The sequence below is a fragment of the Episyrphus balteatus genome, chromosome 3 (assembly GCF_945859705.1).
Source record: "Episyrphus balteatus chromosome 3, idEpiBalt1.1, whole genome shotgun sequence".
NCBI lineage: Eukaryota > Metazoa > Arthropoda > Insecta > Diptera > Syrphidae > Episyrphus > Episyrphus balteatus.
In genome coordinates, this window is record NC_079136.1 from 117,910,675 (window position 1) to 117,929,532 (window position 18,858).

Here is an 18,858-nt window from a genome sequence, read left to right on the forward strand (position 1 = left end):
GATAAAAAGTGTACTCTAAGAACAGTTGTATCCTGTGTGATTTTCCTACTACAGAATGTTACCTAGATTAATAAAACGTAAATTAAATTGCTTAGACTCGGTGGTACCATTTTATAATAGCAAAAGGCCCAAAAGTAGATACAATTTATCGTTAAATGTCCTTTAAAAAAAGTTAAACAATTCAAATTCAAAAGAAATCGATTTAACCGCTTAACACAATATTCTTATTTCGTAAACCCTTTTTCTATTGTCTGCAAAATACCAGTGTGGTGCTTGTATCGAAAAATAACTTCAAAAAAAATTGACAAAGAAAGCCATTGGCTTTTGGTGAATTCGTTTTGGCAATTCTGTAAATGACATGAAATTTGTTACACATCCAGCTTGATGGGATGAATATCTTAACTTTCTTTTATAAATATCTATAGTTTGTCCCACAAAATACCCAAAGGCCTAACTTAAAATTATTCTCAATACATATTTCGAACAATAGAAGAAGGGCAAAAAAGGAATACACATGAATATCCTGTTGAAAATAAATTTCCAAGTATCGTTTCCTTTTCACATGACATTTCCATTCACTCCCAACTCCTGACCAAGTCATCACATTGTATTATGTAACTCCTCCAAACTGGACATTCTTTCGTCTATGATAGCCAAGCCATTCAATAAATTTCCATGAATCAATTGCCACCAACCCTCAAGTGTAACTCTCTCTATCTCGTGCTACGGACGCACAATGGGGCAAAATTCAAAAAAGCTGGCATTTAATCGAATCATAAAGTTTAGCTTTGTTTTGAATAACCCAACTATTTCTCTTTGAAAAATAATAGAGAATCAGAAATGAGAGAGAAAAAATTAATTTAAACCACGTGTAATTCAGGAGATTGTCTCAAAGGAAGAGAAATATCACTCCTCGGTAGAATTTTTACGACTTTCTATCATTTTGGGTTGTTTCAATAAATTGTGTACTGTTAATTATTTATTACTTGTACAAAGTTGAATCTTTTTGAAATTGAATCAGTGAGGTCTAGTACGTTCTAATAAATTTTCTTTTTATGAAAAATATGTATTCAAAATATTTTAACTCCTAGTCAAAAATGAAAAATAACCTAAAAATAATATATTTTCTGCACTCTTCTGAAAACCTTAGTCTTTTAGTTGTGATCGCCGTAAAACGCCAATAAGTTTTAGATGTCATTTTGTTCTGGGTTTTATCTAGTTTAAGAATATGAAAAGTTTTCTTGCTACTTTTTGCTACCCTGTGAGAATTGTTCATTTTTAGTTGGTGACGTCATTTTCCATAAATGCTCATTTTTTAGTCGAAATTGAGAGTGATAAAGACATTTAAATTATTAAATTGGTTCATTTATTAAATGTGTACTTATGTATAATAAAATATTTAAGAAAAATTAATTGAATAAATTTATTTAAACAAAATAAAAATAAAATAATAAAAAAAAAACATAAAAAATTTCAAAAGTGGCAACCCTAATTTTAATTTTTTTTTTATATATATAATTGCAATTGCATTACTATTTTATAAATGGCATTCAAAGTTTAATTGAAACTGATTGAGGATTTTCCGAGAAATTTCGAAAATCTTAAAAAAAGTGTATGGGTGGTAACCCTAAAAATGGGCGTGGCCATTCGATATTTTGGCTATGAACTAACATTTGTATCAGTAATACTTGTTCCAAATTTCAAGTTTCTAGCTCTATTGGTTGATTTAATGCCACCTTTTTGCCATTTTGCCCCATTGTGGGACGTATGTGTTACTATGAAGGAAGAAACTCTGAAAACCCTCTTAAATCTTCGAGAACTCGGTAGCACCCTTGAGACTATCTGTCTTAGCTGTCATTCCTTCATCTTATGTGTCTTTGAATAATCGCCTGCCATATCTCTGTAAATGACTTTTAAGGAGATGGGGGTTCTTTTTTATTTTGATGGTGGGTGACCCTTAAGCATATCACACAGCATAAACCGACCCACAAGTTCAACCCTCTGGTGGATTACAAAACTTATTTCGCTCCCTTCATAGACGCAGTATACAAAAAATATTTTCATTCATTCATTTTTTAGTCACAGGGGCTGAACAGAACACTCAACTCAACTCAACGAAACAAACCAAACGAATTGCATTCTAAACAATTACGCGCAAATCATCTTCTATTCACTGACATTACCGTTAAAGAGCCAATGCCGCCGCCGTCGACATGACCAAAAAAAAAAAAATAAAAAAAAATGCCACTCAGTGCGGTGGAGTTTTGTCACAAAGTATGAATACACCAAAGAGATGAAGGCGACTGGCTGGTGTGGGCGATGAGTGGCGATGGATAAAGTCGAAGGACGAAGTAGAAAGAGCGGAGAGAAGATCTTTCAGACTTTTTGAACTGTCAACACAGGAAGTAAAATACTCCTCTGCATCGTATGCAATTGTCACTGCAATGCAAAAACGGAAATGGGGTGCATATGATCACGACAACCAACGACTACAAAATTGTTTGGTGACGGTGGAAGGAATGAGTATGAGAAACAAATGGCCAATTGCGCATATATTGCATTTGAATTTGAGGTAGGAGTTTGGATATTATGGGTACATAGCAAAATATTCATATGAGCAAGGATGAATCAGTGGCGGACAAATGTCCTGCCTGGATACGACATAGACGACAATCAGTGACAGTGTGGCACCGGCAAACATCGCGTTTGTGTCTACTTTCCAAACTGCCACTGTCATTGTCGCAGTTGTTTTTTGTGTGTGTCTTCTCAGAAATATTGCCAACTGAGGTTTTCTTTTCTTAGAAGTTATTTGATTTGCAATCAAAATTAAAACAAGATAATTTATTGGTCCACAAAATAATCCGGATAACTTCGGATAATACATTAGTCGCACTGGATAATTTTTAGAATACAAAAAAATTAAGTACGGATAACTTTCGATAGTACAAAGTTAGCACTGGATAATTTGTAGTTCCATGAAATGAGTTTGGATAACCTCGAATAATACAAAACTAGCATTAGATAAATTGTTGGCATATAAAATTAGTCCGGATAACTTCGGATAATACAAAACTAGCACTGAATAATTTCAGACAATACAAAATAAGTACTGGATAATTTGTATGTCTATAAAATAAGTCCGGATAACTCCAGATAATACAAGAAAAAAGAACTGAGACCTAAAATATGCTCAAAAATACCCGGATAAAGTTCCAAGGCATTGAAAAATATTTTGTTTGTCCATAAAATGAGTTCGGATAGCATTAACACATACAAAACAAATCAAAACTTAGTGAAAAGCGCCAAGAGTTTGAATAAAAAAGTTATAGAATATGGTCGATAAGATCTGGATATAGTCCTTGTATATAATAAATTAAATCTTTATTTATCGAATGTGTCCGGAAAACTGTATTTAATACAACAAAAAAAGCAAGAAATGAAACGAATAGACATACGCACAAAAACTTACTGATATCTATAATATGGATAAACTCGGATAGAACAAAATAGCAAAAACTAATTCTAGAAATGCCTTAACAGATTAGGATAATCTGGACAAATCTTGTATCTAGTAAAAATCACTTGGGCCCTTAAAATAAAAATCGAATAACTACGGATAGTGTTTAATAGTAAGAATTAAAAATAACTTACATACATAACATACATATATTTACTAGGATAGAACTATTTAATGTGAATTTTAACTTAAATGAACAGTTTGTTCTCGGATAATTCTGAATAAATAAATAAATCAAAGTGAAACTAATGACAGGTACTAGCCAATTTTACATGACCTCGAATAAAAGTCTTAAAATCTATTTGGATAGCTTCGGATAAAACTGACAAACTATTTGGGGATCTCCAAAATTTAGATAATGAACTTGGATAATTCCGGATAACATAGGTAGACCTAATTTATCGTCACCACATAATCAGGATATAATAAATATTCTATGAGTATGTTAATAATATTAAATTTTTCATTCGGATAATAGAAACACACCCAAAAATCTCATCGGATAACAGAAAATTCAAAAGAGAAAATATTTAAAAAAATTAAATTAAAACATTGAATTATATAATTGTTTAAGTTTAACAGACTACGAATTTATTGTTTAATGATCCGTTATGACAATCTGATAAATTAAAATAAAAACAACCTGAGTTGGCAATCGTTCCACCTATACAAAAACTCTTCGAATGCTAATCGAATTGAAATTGAAAGTTTACCGGCTACCGGTCGATGGTAGTGGCGGCGGCGCTTGGGCACATGAATCGAATAAAATGAGGAAGCTAGCCTAGCCAGTTTTTGTAGTTACCAATGAGAATGAGAAAACTAGTCAAGTCGCCCTTTGGAACTTGGAACTGCTGAGCACCCGTAAATAGTTAAATAAAAAAAAATGAAAAAAGTTTTTAATTCTATTTTGTTTTTTATTCTTTTTGATTTCGCTTGATTTTGTTGTTGGGCATAGAATAGAGAACGATGATGGTTGGCTTGTGTGTTTTGCATTCAAAATGCATTGCAATGGTGGTAATATGAGCATTGCCCGTCACGTTGATAGAAAAAGAGAGGGAGTTAAAATGACTGGGTATGTTTTTTATTTTTGCAAAAGTCTGACCAAAACCATCATCATCGTTCAGGGTCTGCTGCACTTGCTTAGGGGTGAGTTATATGGCCATTTGGCGATTTTTTTTTTTTTTGTATATTTTCTGTTAATGGAAAAATTCGATTTACTGAGATACGTTTTAATCCGTTCATTCAAATTGGATTTCTCACATTTCTTTTTTTTTTTGGTTCGTTGTTGTTTTTGTTGCTGTTTGGGGAATCGAAGAATGCACCTTCAATCTCCTAGATCGAGCTCACGACATCAACTCGTAGCGCGTTGTGTCACTTGGCAGTGATTGATTTTGTGTGCTTCTGGGTGCTTCCATGTGCTCGCGTAATTACTTGGATTGCTTCAGTCTTGCTATGCTGATGGTGCAATGTGTACTGTATCACTAAGTATCATCCCCCAAGCAGAAGGAAGCGACCCATATTCCCAATCTAATCTAATTTTTTCTATTTTTTTTTTTTTTTTTGTAACAGTGGGATATAGTTTCGTAAGAGATTGGAGACAGTTGAAAGTTGGATGAGTGCATCTCAATGAGGGGAGTAAATTGGAATAGAAGGAGTCTTTTCTATATAGTTGTTGTTGATAGTATTTAGTATCTCTTATCGAAAAAGGAAATATGGGGCGTTGAAAGGGGGCGTCATGTTGAGAAGGAAATTTATATTTTTTTTTTTTTTGCAATTTGTTTGGCAACAGACAGTTTTTTTTGAAATGGTGAAGAAGATTAATTGAACTTTTTGATTTGATTGACGTGATTTTTAATATACTTGGGCTGATCTATCAGTTGGGAATTTAATAGTTTTTCTTTTGTTGAGATTAAATAATCAGAAACTGTTAAGAACTTAAAATATTTGTTTTCCGACATCAGCGTTTCAAAAAATTTATTTAACTATTGTTTTTTTTTTTTTTTTTTTGATATGTTATCTGAGGTTTGTGTGTATACATATATTTTCATCACATGTGTCCGGATAACAATTTTTAATACAAAATAACAAGAAATGAAACAATGACTTAGAAATTGTTTCTCTTGTGTTTACAAAATGGATCGAGATAAGTTCGGATACTAAAAAATAGCAAGAACTGACAAAATGTGCAAGTTTCTCAAGTTAGCAGAGCAAGGTGTGCAGAACTGCAGTTTATAAGTTTTATTAATGCATCTTTTAGTGCTTCTCCACTACTTCTGAAAAATATTAATGTACTGTTTACTTTATTTAAAGTTAGCAGAGCTGTTACCACTAAATGCCTAAAATTGTTAGTATTTATTTTCCATGATTTTCTTTAAGAAAATTTCATTTTCCATATAAATCAATGCTCCACTTAATTTAATTTATTTTTTAATAATAATAAATGCATATTTAGAAATTTTATTACAAATTATCATAGTCGCAAAGGAAGGCGATTCATTGCCAAAAATTGAAGTGACTTTATTGACGCACTCTTGCTATGATAATCGAAGTTGTAACAAATCATACATAGCTCAAAAATAGTCATTTTTTGTATTAAACTAAGGTTGAATTAAAGATTTCAAACTTTATGAGAATAATAATAATAATACTAGTGCATTTTGAATAACCCTTCCACATAGGGACCACATATGTACGAGGGGTGATCAATATGTACAGGTACACCTGTGTTAGAAATTATGTTTTTTTTTTTTTTTTTTCAAAAACAATTACCTACATAGTGGAGTAACTAAAGCTCAAAAATTGGCAATATTAGGGAACCCGGCCGAACAGCTTAGATTTTGATGATTTTTTTTTCAATCGTCGGTAATTAAAAATACTTTAAAGTCTATAAATTAAAAATTGCCGGTGTCGCCGTTTTGATTTTTTTAAATTTAATTGCAGATTTTTCAAATTTTTTTCTTAAATTTCATAAATTAATAAATGCCAAAAGATTGTTTAGGAAATTCAAGGAAAAAAAATATATGGGAGTGAGGGACAATCTTCCATCGTTCAAGCGATAGATGCAATTTTCTTATTAATTGACTTCAAACACAAAAAAAATATTTGAACACAACGGCAACACCTGCAACATTTAAATATATGTACATTTTTAAAAAGCTAGAAGCTTAGTCATATTTGTAAAATTAAAATTAAGTTAATTGAATTAAGGGCTTTTGAAAGAATTGTAACTGAACTCTGATTTTTGAAAAAAAAATTATTGAACAAATTTTAAGATGTCGTTTTTAAAACTTTTTCGTAATATAAAATGCATTTATTTTCAATTTTTTTTTTGCCGCATTTATTATGAGTTGAAATTATAAAAGAAAATGTCAATATGTATTACGGTTTACGAAAAAAATTAAAAAGTAGGTATTTCATTTTCGAAGAACTTTTTTTAATAGAAGTTTTGAAAAAAATTTTAACTTTATTTTTATTTAAATTTCAACATGCAAATATAAAATTATTTTTTATTCATTTAATAACCCTTACTGTTGAAAGTTAAAAAACAAACATTTAAAGTTCCTATTTACCAAAGTCTTTGAGAAAATTAATTATTTCAATGCAAAAATTCAGTTTTTATCAAAAAAAAACCATTGAAATTGAAGTAATTTTTAATTTTTTTTTTCAAAAGTGTGATATCTATTACCTTTTCTGCTTCGGAATTCAACTGATAATAATAATGGTCAAACATTTTTTTAAAATAAATTTATATTTTATTAGAAACAGTTTGGAAAAAAGTCATTTTAAATTTTTTTTAATAACATTTTTTTTTATTCTGAGTTTGTGGACAATATTTTAAAATGAAAAATTACTTCAATTTCAATGGTTTTTTTTTTTATTAAAACTGAATTTTTGCATTGAAATAATTAATTTTCTCAAAGACTGTGGTAAATATGAACTTTAAATTTTTGCTTTTTAACTTTCAACAGTAAAGGTTATTAAATGAATAAAAAATAATTTTATGTTTAGATGTTGAACTTAAAAAAAAAAATAAGTTACATTTTTTTTCAAAACTTTTATTAAAAAAGTTCTTCGAAAATGAAATACTTTTTAATTTTTTTCATAAACCGTAATACATATTGACATTTCCTTTTATAATTTGAAATCATAATAAATGCGGCCAAAAAAATTTGAAAATAAATGCATTTTATATTACGAAAAAGTTTAAAAAACGACATGTTAAAATTTTTTCAATAATTTTTTTTTTTTTTTTTTCAAAAATCTGAGTTTAATTACCATTCTTTCAAAAGCCGTTCATTCAAGTAACTTAATTTTAATTTTACATATATGAAAAAACTTCTAGCTTTTTAAAAAATGTGCCGTTGTGTTTAAATATTTTTTTTTTGTGTTTGAAGTCAATTAATAAGAAAATTGCATCTATCGCTTGAACTATGGAAGATTGTCCCTCACTCCCATATATTTTTTTTCCTTGAATTTCCTAGACAATCTTTTGGCATCAATTAATTTATGAAATTAAAGAAAAATTTTTGAAAAAAATTTGTTTTTGTTCACAAAAATCTTCAATTAAATTTAAAAAATCAAAACGGCAACACCGGCAATTTTTAATCTATAGACTTTAAAGTATTTTTAATTACCGACGTTTGAAAAAAAAGATCATCAAAATCTAAGCTGTTCGGCCGGGTTCCCTAATATTGCCAATTTTTAATCTTTAGTTACTCCACTACAATTTGAATTTTAGAAATGTGATCTTTGAAAGCAAAAGTTATGTCGAATTCCTTTCAATTTTTTGAATCGCCTCAAAAAAATCGAATTTTTGGTGTTAAAAAGGAACATGAAAACAGACCAAATTTTTTTTCCGATTGTGTGTGTGCCATTTGACAACAATTTTTACACGAACGTCAAGCTGAAATCAAAACAATTCCTGCAAAATAAAATCAGAGATTCCTTTGATCAATAATTTTGCTTATTTTCTTCGGTAATATAAATTTAATTTAATCAAAATAAACAAGAAATTGGAGATATTATTAAGATCTGAGTGAAGATGAAGTAGGAGGTTAATTATTTAGGCCGTATGCTGTGGTTTTACAGAGGAAAAATTTCCTGAAGACAATCACGGGGAGAAAAGTCACACTTATTTGACTTTTTCACAAGAAGTATGCTAGGAAAAAATATATTTTGACTGCACATTGTTTTTTTTTTTAATTTATTTCATATTTTTCCGCAATAAAAATACGATATACGATTATAATTTACTCTTTATTTGAAGTTGGAGTTATCAAATAAACAAACAACACGAAGAAATCTTTCAGCTTGTGTTAAATAATCCGTGAATACGCGCAGGAGAAGCCTCTCAACACACACAACATCTCAAAGGAACAGGCGATCAGCGAACAAGCTGTGTGTATCTTCTTTTTCCTTAACAACCAACCAGTGTTGTCGAAAGTACTCCCATAGGAGTATTGTGCTACTTTCAGCACCTCCGTACTCCCGTACTCCTCCTTTCACATTCGTACTCTTTTACCTTCAAAAAGAATTTTTACTAGGTGGTTAGCTCTTGAACACTGAACAGGCAAGAACGCTAGAACAGTGGCCTGCATTATTACATTATTTTTTGGAGAATTCTTTTGAATTTGAATCTTCTGACAACAATCTAGATCTTGTTCACAAGATTCAAGAAGAACTAAATGATACCACAAAATTGTATTTATTATTTCTATCCTATGTTCTCCAGTTGACTAAGCAGCTAAACTTAGAATTTCAATCTCAGTCCGTCCGGATGCATAAATCCGAATTTTTCTGACATTTATTTAAAAAATATTAACTCTGTATACGTTGGGGCTAAAGCTGAACTTTTTATTAAAACAAACAAAATTGGAATAAATGAAATAATTGAGTTTAAAGGTGTTGGCCGAGAATATTATAAGACCCTGTGTGCTCAAATTTCACAGCGAATCGATTTTGATGACGAAATTCTGAAACATATTCAAGGCATTGATCCTTTAAATTTAGCAGAAAGTGCAACTTCAAATTGAAAACCTCGACATGGAATGGCGAACACTACTTAGCCAAACTATGGTTTCGAATTCATTAGAAATAGAAGAATTTTGGTCAGAAATATTTATTTTTAAAAATGCTCTTAATGAAACACTTTTCCCTCTGACAAATTATTTTGTTAGTGCTTTATTAAGTCTTCCGCACAGCAGCGCAGCGGCAGAACGAGTTTTTTCCCAACTCTTTATCATCAAAGATAAAAAACGAAATAGATTGGAAGTAAATACAATAAATGCAATTATGAGTTGCAAGGAATTGTTAAATAGAGTTGATTGCCGTAAAATGGAATCCTTCAAAACAACTTTTAAAAGCGTATACAAAATAATATTTGTTTTTTTCTTATATCATTTTATACTTACCATATAATCAAAATACCTTGATTTTTGCAAAACCGCACATCTATTTAATGTATTTAATACATATCTTGTGATTACAATATCTAAGTTCCTAATTTGTATTCTAAAAAAATAATATTACTATAAATTAAGCTATCTACCATAAGACAGATATTTTATTACTTTTGTTATTTTATATTAATAATTTATTTATTTATGTTTTGTTTTTTATGTTTAACTTAATATATTTTTTTTTAAATAAAACTAAAAAAAATTTCAAGACAAAAAAATGGCTGTACTCCTATTTTGTTCAAAATACTCCCATTTTTTTTTCTGCCGTACTACCTTCTAATATTTCTCTCCGGCAACACTGCAACCAACAACACCAGCCAACGATCGTGTGTGTTGTAGAGCTGTAGCAAATCGTATGTATTCGTTACTAAAATGCGGGTATTTGCTTCAGTAACGAGTAACGAAACGTTACTTTCTAAACAGTATCGTTACTCGCATGTTTCGTTACTGGGTACTGAAGTAACGAAACATATACGAGATACGAAACATACGAGTAACGACCCCATTCCAATTTCAATACTAAATCATCCGATATATGAGATACGAAACGAAGTGATACACTCAATTTGGCGCATTTACCATCTCGTATCGATATCATTACCGTAGTCGGAATGCTAACTCCAGATAATTATCTGGAGTTTACTTTTGTCTCGATAATAACAGTAGTGCCAAGGTATAGTTGAGTTATCGATAATAATTTATACAGAAATATCAAAAGAGACCTTTTAGTATTTTCTCTATGTGGCCGAAATATACCCATGCCGAACCCAATGTGCTTATGACCTTTTTGTTAATGGTCTTGAAATGTAGCTTAAGAATGTACAAAAGTGTTTTGGTTTTTGAAATTTGATAATTTTCAGTGCAAAATTTTCAACTAAAAAAAAGCCGAGAAAAAGAGGTTTAAAAATCACTGCCAATAGAAAAAAAAATGAAAAATTGTTCGACATGGTTGTATTGAAGTGTTAATATTCCGAGATCTGCGCAATGTACTTTTGAAATAAAGGTCTCTAAAGAATTGTGATAACATTACTGAACGGATATAAACAAAAAATTACCCAAATTTTGTCGAAAAAATAGAAAAAAATAAAAAAAAGTTTCCACGTTTGATTAAAAAAAAAAATCGAAAAAAAAATCAGTATAGCTACCTTCAAACTCTTATAACATGAGAACGCCGCAACTTAAATTAATGTTTATGGCTTTAAAAAGTAGCTTAGATTATACAAATTGAAGGTTTTGAATTATACAAATTGTTTTTGGTTTTTTTTTTCAAAAAAAATTTTTTTCACTCTTATACCAACGTACGAAACATACTTAAAATACTAAACATACGAAACGTATCAAATACATGAAATATACGAAAAGTATGAAGCATGCGAAAGTAACGAAAGTAACGAAACATACGAAACATGCAAAACATACGAAACACACGAAGCATACGAAATATACGAAGCATACGAAAGTAACGAGTAACGATATTATTGATGCGGGTACTAGTATCAAAAGTAACGTATACATGCGGGTACTCATTTTGTCGTTACTTTTACAGCCCTAGTGTGTTGTGTTGCATCCTTCTTTTTCCTCCTCTGATTTTCCTCAGTCAAAAATGTCAGTCGTAAAACGATCTCACAATAAACAGGACGTGCCACGTGCAGTCCAATTAAACCAACCTTTCTTGTGTTTTATTTATTATTTAATAATTACAAATATACAGTCCACTAAATTTATTAATAGTTTATTGTTCAGCTTGACGTTTGAGAAATGCCAAATGTTACAAGTGTGTGTGCAAATCCGTGTAAATCTCTCAAAAAAGAGGGATTACAAAAAATTCGAATTCTGCTTCGTTTGAAGTGAATTTTTTTTCTATGGAACATGATTTTCAGAAAAAATTCGCTTCAAGATCGCCGAAAATTCGATTTTTGCATTGAAAGGAATTCGACATTAGCTTTAAAAAAAATTTATAAATTAAAATAAATTTAATCCACACAGGTTTGAAAAGCGTATTTCTTCATAAACCAAAATATGAAATTAAGATTTTGCTATTAGTTATGATACATCGTTCGTGGATATCATAGAAAATTATATGGTTTTCAGCCTCCCCCCCCCCCCCCCCTAGATCTGCCACTGCCAAGAAAATAACTTCGTGACCTGATCAAGAATTCATCAACACAAGAACAAAACTCTACTCTTGATCGTGGTTCTTCTCAATTTTCCCTCCAATTCGAATGTAAACAAAACAAGTTCACCAACAAAAACGACCACTTTGTTGCTCGATCATCACGACAAAAAGCCGGTTTCTAGTTTTCCTCTCTTCTTCTCAAAAAAAAAAAACAAAATTCAAATAAAATTTCACTCTTATCCTCTTCAAATAGGAATGGAATTGGAATAACTTACCTTCAATGCAAACAACATGATCCCGAATTTGTTGGGCAATCTGGGCATCGGGCAGCAAATCAATCAAATCATAAATTGCATAAATTGACGGATGGACACTTTCGAAGCGTTGAATTTCCTGCCGAATGGCCAATGAATTGCTAATGAATGGTGGATGCAAAACACCAGAATGATGATGTTGATGATGATGATGATGATGACCTGATGAAGAAGATGAAGAAGCTGAAGCAGCCGAAGCAGCAGCCACAACAGCAACATGACGCTGCTGAGGAGGTGTCGACGTATGGTTGTTCATTTTGCTGAACGACGACGAAGAGCACACACTTTTTGCTTCTTAAAAACAACGAGCACTTTAAAACACACGAAATGAAGAAAATAATATAACTTAAAAAATATATACAAACAAAAAATATACAAACGAGGTTGTGACACAGAAACTTTCTTCTTCTTTTTCTTATTTGAAGAGGTAGTAGACACACTTTTGGAGAGAGAAGATGCACCAGCAACTTTTTCTGCTTTTTTTTTTTAATCTTCAAGAATAACAAATTGGAGCATTTGCAAAAAGATGCACGAGATTCAACTTAAAATGATGATGATGAGGAGAGTTCAATTGAACTCCAGGAGAAAAGGTAATCTTCTTCTTTTTATTTTGCCACTCGTCGTTTATTCTTGGAAGAAATTCCTTTGGTTTTTTTTTTTTGTATATTTTTATTTTATTTTGTCGATTACATTTTTGATTAGAAACGAGAAAAACGACGACAAAAGACTTTTTTAACACGGACACAATTAAAATTTATTTAACACGTATTCTAATTTAATTTATTATCACATTTATTTCAATGAAAACATTACACATTTTAAAAACGAAAAGAAAACATAAAATAATTTTTGTTAGAAATTTATTGGCGACGGACGGACGAACCGCAAGTCCACCTTCAATGAACAAATTTGACAACAAAACTGAAGAGCAAAATTGGAGAAGAAGATGTTTGGTTTGTTCTTTTGGAATGTTTTTTTCTCTTTAAAAGTGACATTTCGAAGGAAAAATGACAGATGACAAGCGATAGTGCTGCTGGTAGTTGAATAAAGAAGTAATGTCGGTAATGTAGATTAGAAGAATCTTTTTGAAGGGTGGAAACAAAATGAAGCTGTGGAAGTAAGGCTACGTTTCCACCGAAATAAATATGGGAGCGTATCGGAATCCCGCTTTTTAAAATCCCGTTTTTCGAAAATCTCGCAAAAAAAGTTTCAAAATCCCGTTTACTAAAATACCGCTTTTTTAAATCCCGTTTTCTGAAACCCCGCATTTTAAAATCCCGTCAAATCCCGACAATCCATATTTTTTTTACAAAATACATGCTTAATTCACAAATAAAAAAATCATGAGAAATAGACAAAAAATTAGTAAAACTGATTTTTTGCGTTGTAAAGCCCACACAATATGTACCTTCAACACATTATGAAAACGGTATTTCTTTTATAAAAACATAAAATGATTAAAGGCTTGGCCACACCGGAGGGTATGCGGTAGCGGTCCGGGTAGCGGTAACGATATTTGTATGAAAAAAATTCTACATCTGAACGTTGATGTGTCAGTTTGGAATTTTTTTCATACAAGTACCCGTACCGCTACCGCATGTACCCTTCGGTGTGGCCAAGCCTTAAAGCCTTAAATTGAGTTCACAAGTAAAAGAAATTTCATTTATTTAAATATCAAAATTGTTGAAATGCATCCAAATATAAGTTGAAATATATTTAAATGACATTCCTTTGATTATGTAGTGTGTACTTAATTTAAGGTGTTGTGATAATTTGATGTTATTATTAATCTATGGGATTATCACGATTTGATTGTTCTTCTCAAAACGTTAAAGTAAATATTAGGGGTATTCACGATCCGATGCAACTGGTCTAGTATCATTGCAAAAGTGCAAAAGTGTAAAATCTTACAACACTACAACAACAAAATATATGGATTGAAATTTTACAATGGTCTTGCACTTTTGCTATACCCTAACCCTATTGCAAAATAAAAATACAATGGAGTAAAATTATTTTTGACAGATGGCAGCTCACCGTCGCACTATTGGACCAAACGATGTAAATCATCTTGTAACGAACTGAAACATTAATCAACATATAAACCTATATATTTTAACAAATACAACAATTACATTTTAAAGTTTAATCTAACTATTCGAATTATTTTGATTTATTTATTGCTAACAAGAAAATCTAGTACATAAGTACATTTCATTTAATGTATGTATAAACATATTTTTGAGTCACTGTCACTTAACGAAATAATCTATTACGTTTTCATTTTACTGCAGTTTATACTTTCGTTCTCTCATATTAAAAGTTAAACCGTAATTTCTAACTGTTACTTATTATGTAATTTTATCGTTTAATGTTAAAATAAAAATCATTCTACTTTGAACCGTCGAAGAGTCAAGAGCTCACAAGAACATTAAGAAGTCTTTTTTTATTTAAGAAAATAATCAAGACACTTGTAGACCTTCGGGGCTCTGGTGGCTGATCCAACAATAGTTTTAGTATCGTGGACATATGAAGACGCATTTATGCTGTCACTTATGACTCGATATTGAAACTTTCATCAATTTTAATGAGTGGAGAAACCTTTCCACTACAATTGGCGCCCATCGTAAAAAAAAAATTAAATATTTATACCAAACATCGAATAATTTGTTCCTATTGATTTGCTTTGCCGTGTGTTTTCCACGTGATCAATAAAAACGCTCCCCGTTATATTTTGTTGTTGTTGCACTGCTGTTGCTGTTAAAGATTGCTGGATAGTAGAATTTTGATAATTTGCTGAAATTTTATAAAGTTTTTGCTGAGGTGTTTTGAAATTTTTGATTGAGTTTTTTGGAGTTTTTGCATTGTTTTTTCTGTGGCAATATATCATGACACGAACTACAGCGAACTCACAAGCCGCTGGTTACACTGGTGTGCAACACTCGCCACCTCCGCCACCGCCGCCGCCTCCACAGAAGGATAAATCACAAAATACAACCAGGCAAAATGATTCTCCTTTAAATGTTACTCAAAGTCAAGTAGGCAATGTCATAAATGAAGGTCAATCTACTAGTAATGCTGCACAGGTTCCAATAAGCATAAGTTTAACTGAAAGCCAATTTTCTAGTCTGTTAGGAAGTCTTAATGTGCGAGAAGGTTCTAGGAGTACATTTAGTTCATGCAATGCAAGGTTTAATGGCGGGAGCAATAGTTCTAAGGTTGAAGATTTCATCGAAACCATAATCGTTTATAAAAATGCTGTGAGCATTTCAGATCAGTTTGCTCTTACTAGTTTTCCTCTTCTACTTGATGGTTATGCTTCATCCTGGTGGCAAGGGGTAAAACATGAAGCAAAAACATTTGATGAAGCAATTGAGTTGCTAAGAACTGCATTCAGTCCTCCAAGACCTGATTGGAGAATATTTGCGGAAATTCTTCAAGATAAGCAAAAGATAAGCGAAACTACAGATTCTTTTATTTGTCGAAAGAGAAGGTTGTGTTCTCAACTAAAGAAAACTTTGCCAGAACAAACGATTATTGATCTGCTGTTTTCCCAAATAAGCCTAAGAATAAGAGAAAGATTGTCCAGAGAAGACGTCCAAACATTCCAAGATCTTTTGAATAGGGCAAGAGAAATTGAACTGTCTCTCAATGAAAACCAAATGAGTACCAAACCTCACCCAGTTGATGTTCCTGAAAAATCCAACTCTAGCATTCGGTGTTCTTTTTGTCGAAAGAAGAATCATTCTGCAGAAGTTTGTTTTAAGAAGCTCGAAAAAGAAAGGAAAATAAATAGTTCTGAAAACACAAAACTGAATTGTTATGGGTGTGGTACCCCTGGGTTTTACCGATCAAATTGCCCTAATTGCAATAAGCATTTAAAAACAGATAGTCCAAAACAACTAGAATTTAATGCAATCTACACAACTCTTGTAGGCAGAAGTGTACCTACGGTAAACATTAATGTTGATGGTTTGAATGGGCAAGCATATTTTGATACTGCGGCAAGAACTAGCGTAGCTGGCTATCAACTTTTCCAGAAACTCAAACAGAAAAATAAGAATTTTCAAAAAGTGTTCGCTGAAATCACACTTGCTGATGGAACAGTCAGAAAAGAACTAGTGTACTCGACAATAGCTTGCATTATCATTGGTAAACGTTTCAAACAAATACGGTTTATCTGCCTACCTAGTGCAAAAGATAATAGAACACTTCTTGGCATAGATTTCTTAGAGCAATCGGGGATAGTACTAGATTTAGCCCAGCGTACATGGCACTACAAAGATGAACCAAACAAGATTTTTGAATTCAAATTGGAGGAATCAAAACTCAATAATGCTGTTTCTTTAAGTGAAGCTAAAATTGAAAAATTAACAAAGCCTGAGTCTCCTATAGAAGATTTCATCACTTGGTTTGAACAAAACAACCAGTCAGAAATAATGAAAACACCAACGAAAAACCGTTTACCGTCAAATGAATATTCACCAGCGGGAATTAATAGAATCTTTGAGAGCGTACTTCCCTTAAGTTACAACACCCCAAATGAATGTAATTTGTTTCCACCATTAAAAAAGCTGAAACAAAATGAAATAGATACAGATTTTATACCTATAAGCTTAAATTCGATCGATGTTGATTTAAGAGATGATGAAGCAGTTCAACTTTCCGAGTCTGAAAGGAAAACTTTAAGAGCTTTGATAGAAGATAAGAAACGTCTGTTTGAAAACATTTCCGCACCGATTCAAGGAGTTGAGCACACAATCAAAACAGTTACACATGAACCGATTGCTACAACTCCTTACAGATTATCTCCTACAATGAAAGGCAAATTACGCGAAGAGTTAGACGAAATGCTAAAAAATGGTATTATAGAAGAAACTTCATCAGCTTGGGCTTCACCGGTTGTTTTGATACCAAAGAAAGATGGAAATATACGTTTATGTGTTGACTATAGACGCCTCAATAAGATTACGATTACAGATACGTATCCATTGCCTCGAATAGACGATTTATTGCACGCTGCTAAATCAACACCATTTATGACGACTTTAGATCTGAAATCAGGATATTGGCAAATCAAAATCTCTGATGTTGATAAACCCAAAACGGCTTTCACGACACCTTTCGGAATCTATGCCTTTAATCGTATGCCGTTCGGCTTGAAAAACGCGCCGGCAACGTTTCAACGGATAATCGACAAATTTCGAAACGGGCTCCCCAACATCCTTATACTAGCATACCTAGATGACATAATTATTTGTTCAGAAAATTTTGAAAAACACATTAAAGACTTACAACAAACATTGAATAGACTAAATTCATTCGGCTTTCATCTCAATAGAGAAAAATGTTATTTTTGCAAATCTGAGGTTAAGTATCTCGGGCACATTTTAACAATTGAAGGGTTAAAGATTGACCCGGAGAAAACAGACGCTATTATGAAACGCCCAAGTCCAAAAAATTTGAAGCAGCTCATGTCTTTCTTGCAAACTTGTTCGTGGTTTCGTCGGTTTATACCAGACTTCGCAAAAGTATCTAAGCCCTTGTCAAACCTTACGAAAAAGAACACAAAATGGAAATGGTCAGAGGAAGAACAAACAGCTTTTGAACAACTAAAACAGCTTCTAAGTTCGCCACCTATCCTTCAACAAGTAAAAGAAGATATGCCGTTTTTCTTATGGACGGACGCAAGCAACTATGCGCTTGGAGCTGTTTTGCTCCAGGGGGAGAAATATTATAATCCAATCGAATATGCCAGTCGTCTTCTTATTCCAGCTGAACGCAACTATTCGACAACAGAGCGTGAGGCTTTAGCTGTTGTTTGGGCAGTTCAAAAGTTTCGTGGCTATATTGAGGGAGCGGAAATAACGATTTTAACTGACCATCAGCCACTGAAATGGTTATTTAGTTTGAAATCACCAACAGGAAGACTTGCTCGTTGGTCCTTGTTACTTCAAACTTACAATATAAACTTAGAGTATACCCCAGGTAAACAAAATGTTGTGGCAGATACATTATCTCGTCCTCCTTGCAATTTAGCCCATACAAACATTGAGTGCGAATGCATGTCGTTTGAAATTGATTTTCCGGCAAAAGGAGCAAAAGAAGTTCGTGACGCTCAGCTAGAGGATCCGGTCATTAAAAAAATCATTGATTCCTTTGAGGCAGATGATGAAAATGTCCAACTTCACACTGGTCGAGGATATATCATGGTTGATGGTATCTTATACCGGTATTGCTCGGAAGAAGTTTCTGAAAACGGACAGCTGGTTGCACCAAGATCAATGCAAGAAAAAATATTATATAACTATCACGATGCTCCAACAGCAGGCCATTATGGTATTGACAAAACAATAAATCGAATTACTCCGCTTTATTACTGGAAAGGTATGCGGTCAGACATAACAAACTACGTAAGAGCATGTCCTGAATGTAAGAAGTACAAACCAACTA

At 32.0% G+C, this 18,858-nt stretch overlaps 1 protein-coding gene across 2 annotated transcripts in view; it reads right to left on the reverse strand.

The window, feature by feature from the left end:
• LOC129913609 (centaurin-gamma-1A) overlaps positions 1 to 12,834 on the reverse strand; it is a 338,022-nt gene extending 325,188 nt beyond the window's left edge. The window contains exons 1-2 of one of the 2 annotated variants that reach the window (XM_055992372.1): positions 12,782 to 12,816; positions 12,367 to 12,716 (exon numbers count right to left, since the gene is read on the reverse strand). In XM_055992372.1, the coding sequence (XP_055848347.1) occupies positions 12,367 to 12,661 (295 nt within the window). In that variant the 5' untranslated portion in view covers positions 12,662 to 12,716; positions 12,782 to 12,816. Of the gene's footprint in view, positions 1 to 12,366 lie in introns of both variants that reach the window. The other variant, XM_055992371.1, reaches the window with a different exon arrangement.
• Positions 12,835 to 18,858: the final 6,024 nt, after the last annotated feature.